This window comes from Penaeus monodon, chromosome 15 (genome assembly GCF_015228065.2).
Source record: "Penaeus monodon isolate SGIC_2016 chromosome 15, NSTDA_Pmon_1, whole genome shotgun sequence".
Taxonomy (NCBI): Eukaryota; Metazoa; Arthropoda; class Malacostraca; order Decapoda; family Penaeidae; genus Penaeus; species Penaeus monodon.
The window spans coordinates 32,578,401-32,580,454 of NC_051400.1; the positions used below are offsets into that span (position 1 = coordinate 32,578,401).

At 51.6% G+C, this 2,054-nt stretch overlaps 2 protein-coding genes across 3 annotated transcripts in view; both read right to left on the minus strand.

The window, feature by feature from the left end:
• The window catches only part of LOC119581961 (ceramide synthase 5-like), a gene marked incomplete at its 3' end in the record, with an annotated part of 60,065 nt that overhangs the window by 48,774 nt on the left and 9,237 nt on the right, over positions 1–2,054 (minus strand).
• Positions 539–2,054, minus strand: part of LOC119581959 (ceramide synthase 6-like) — a 21,116-nt gene continuing 19,600 nt past the window's right edge. For both annotated transcript variants that reach the window (XM_037930142.1, XM_037930143.1), the window contains exon 2: positions 539–1,866. In XM_037930142.1, the coding sequence (XP_037786070.1) occupies positions 755–1,866 (1,112 nt within the window). In that variant the 3' untranslated portion in view covers positions 539–754. The remainder of the gene's footprint in view (positions 1,867–2,054) is intronic.

Sequence of the window (2,054 nt, forward strand, 5' to 3'; positions counted from 1 at the left end):
GTCTAGGAGACAAGGACGGGAGACTGGCTAAAACTGAAGGGCGATTCTCATGTTCTCGGGAGACACAATAACATGCCATCATGTTCGCTCCATTTTTTTCACTAACACATCCCATAGTGACTGAAAAAAAATGATGATAAAATAAACAGAAGCACATAAGGAGATAAGTTGCTATAAAAGTCCCACCCCTAACATTACACTAGCGTTCCTGCCTTTTACAAGCGATCCGATGATTGGTAATATCCGCGGACTCAGCTGACCCCGTACCCCAGTCACAGGGAAAGCATGGCTCACAACAGTACCCGCGGATCTTACACTGAATGATCATGACCGAAAAAAAAAAAATGCACAGGGAGGGGAATTTTGACAGCCTCCTAACACAAAAAATACACCACACGAAACGGCATCACCCACGTGCATTCGCTCTAAGGTTTTCTTCCACGGTTGAAAACTCCCACTTGACGAAGCCGAACCACTAATGTATCTTTCTTCTTACATTACTGAGGGGTTTCCTGAAGACTAACTTATTTGCTGAATGCTCTTCACATGACACACACACACACAAAGTTGGGAACGCCATTTCCCATATTAAGAATAAGTTCACAGCCCCTAGGTACTGGTAGACTGATAACCTAACAATATGGCACAAATAACTACGCAACTACGCAGTGGAATGTGACTGCTTTGGTTCTCTTTGGTTCCAGCGTGAGTGAAAGAAGCATAAAACAGCAGAATATGACTATAACCCCCGAGGTTACTGGCCCTTCTTGGTGGCACGCTCGTCTTCGTCAGCCGAGGCGTCCGAAGAGGAGCGGAGGTCCTCCAACTTGTGGTCCAGAAGCTTCGTGACGAGAATCCTGAGGATGAGGTACGTCCAAACGACGTGGATCAAGAACAGTGTAAGCATCATCCCATTGAAGATGTAATAGACAGGGATGAGCTCCACATCGAGAATCACGTGCGCCTCAAACAGCGAGTTGTTGAGGATCCACAGGGGGAACAGTCCGGTCCTCGTGCTCAGCCACAACAGCACGAACACCACGAAGAATTTGTCCATCAAGTCCCGACGCCCGAAGAGCTTGCTCATCTTGGCAAACAGCATGGGGATGTCAGCGCACTCGTGGACGATCAGCACGAGCGAGCCGAGACGCACGAAGTTGACCGTCCATGAGAAGACGATGAGCATGATAGTGAGGACGTGGTGGATGAACATCTGCAGCGAGTCCTTCCTTTGGTGTTGGATGAAGTGCGTGAGCGTCATACACCAGTAGAAGCCGAGCGCCGTCATGTAGTACCACCAAATGTCGTTGTCCACACTCTGCTCGGGGTAGTCGTACCAGCAGTGCTTGATGTCCCACAGCCACGCCTTGTCCCAAAGCACCACAAACCCCATCACGCAGTACAGACTGTAGTACAACGCCTGCCATGCGCAGTCGTTAAACTTCTCCACATCGGTAGACCTCGCAGACACGACGCGCTGCCTCAGCCACCTTTCGACCTTGCGCTCACTGAAGCCGCTCTCTCGCGCGGCCTTGGATATGACCTCCGCTGGAGTGCGATTCCTGTGGCGTCGGAACACCGCCTCAAGGACTCGGTTTGGAGGCGGCGGCCGCTGCTGGTTGTTGGAGACGCCCAGGGCGAGGGCCGTCGGGGTGAACACGAAGGGGTTGAGGACGAAGTATCGGAGGACAAGGAGGGCAGCGGCTATGGCAAAAGGGTATGTCCACAGGTCGCTGAAGACAGGATACTGAAAATGTTCAGCCTGGGCGAGGGAGTCCCACGTGTAGCCCCGGATGAGCCAGACCTCCGGCTTCCAGAACCAGGCGCTCAGGCTCTCACCCCAACTCAGCAACACTGCCATCCTACCTGAGAGGACCAACCAAGAATTACCACACGCTTTATACCAGGACAAACACAACGGCACCTCACTTACTCTACACACTGACCTCCTGACCGCCAGGCAAGATGCGTCCGAACCAAGGAGGAGCGAGACAGAGAGGGACGTGAAAGATGCTGCTTACTTTCACCTTAATAATAAATAATATATCTGTTCT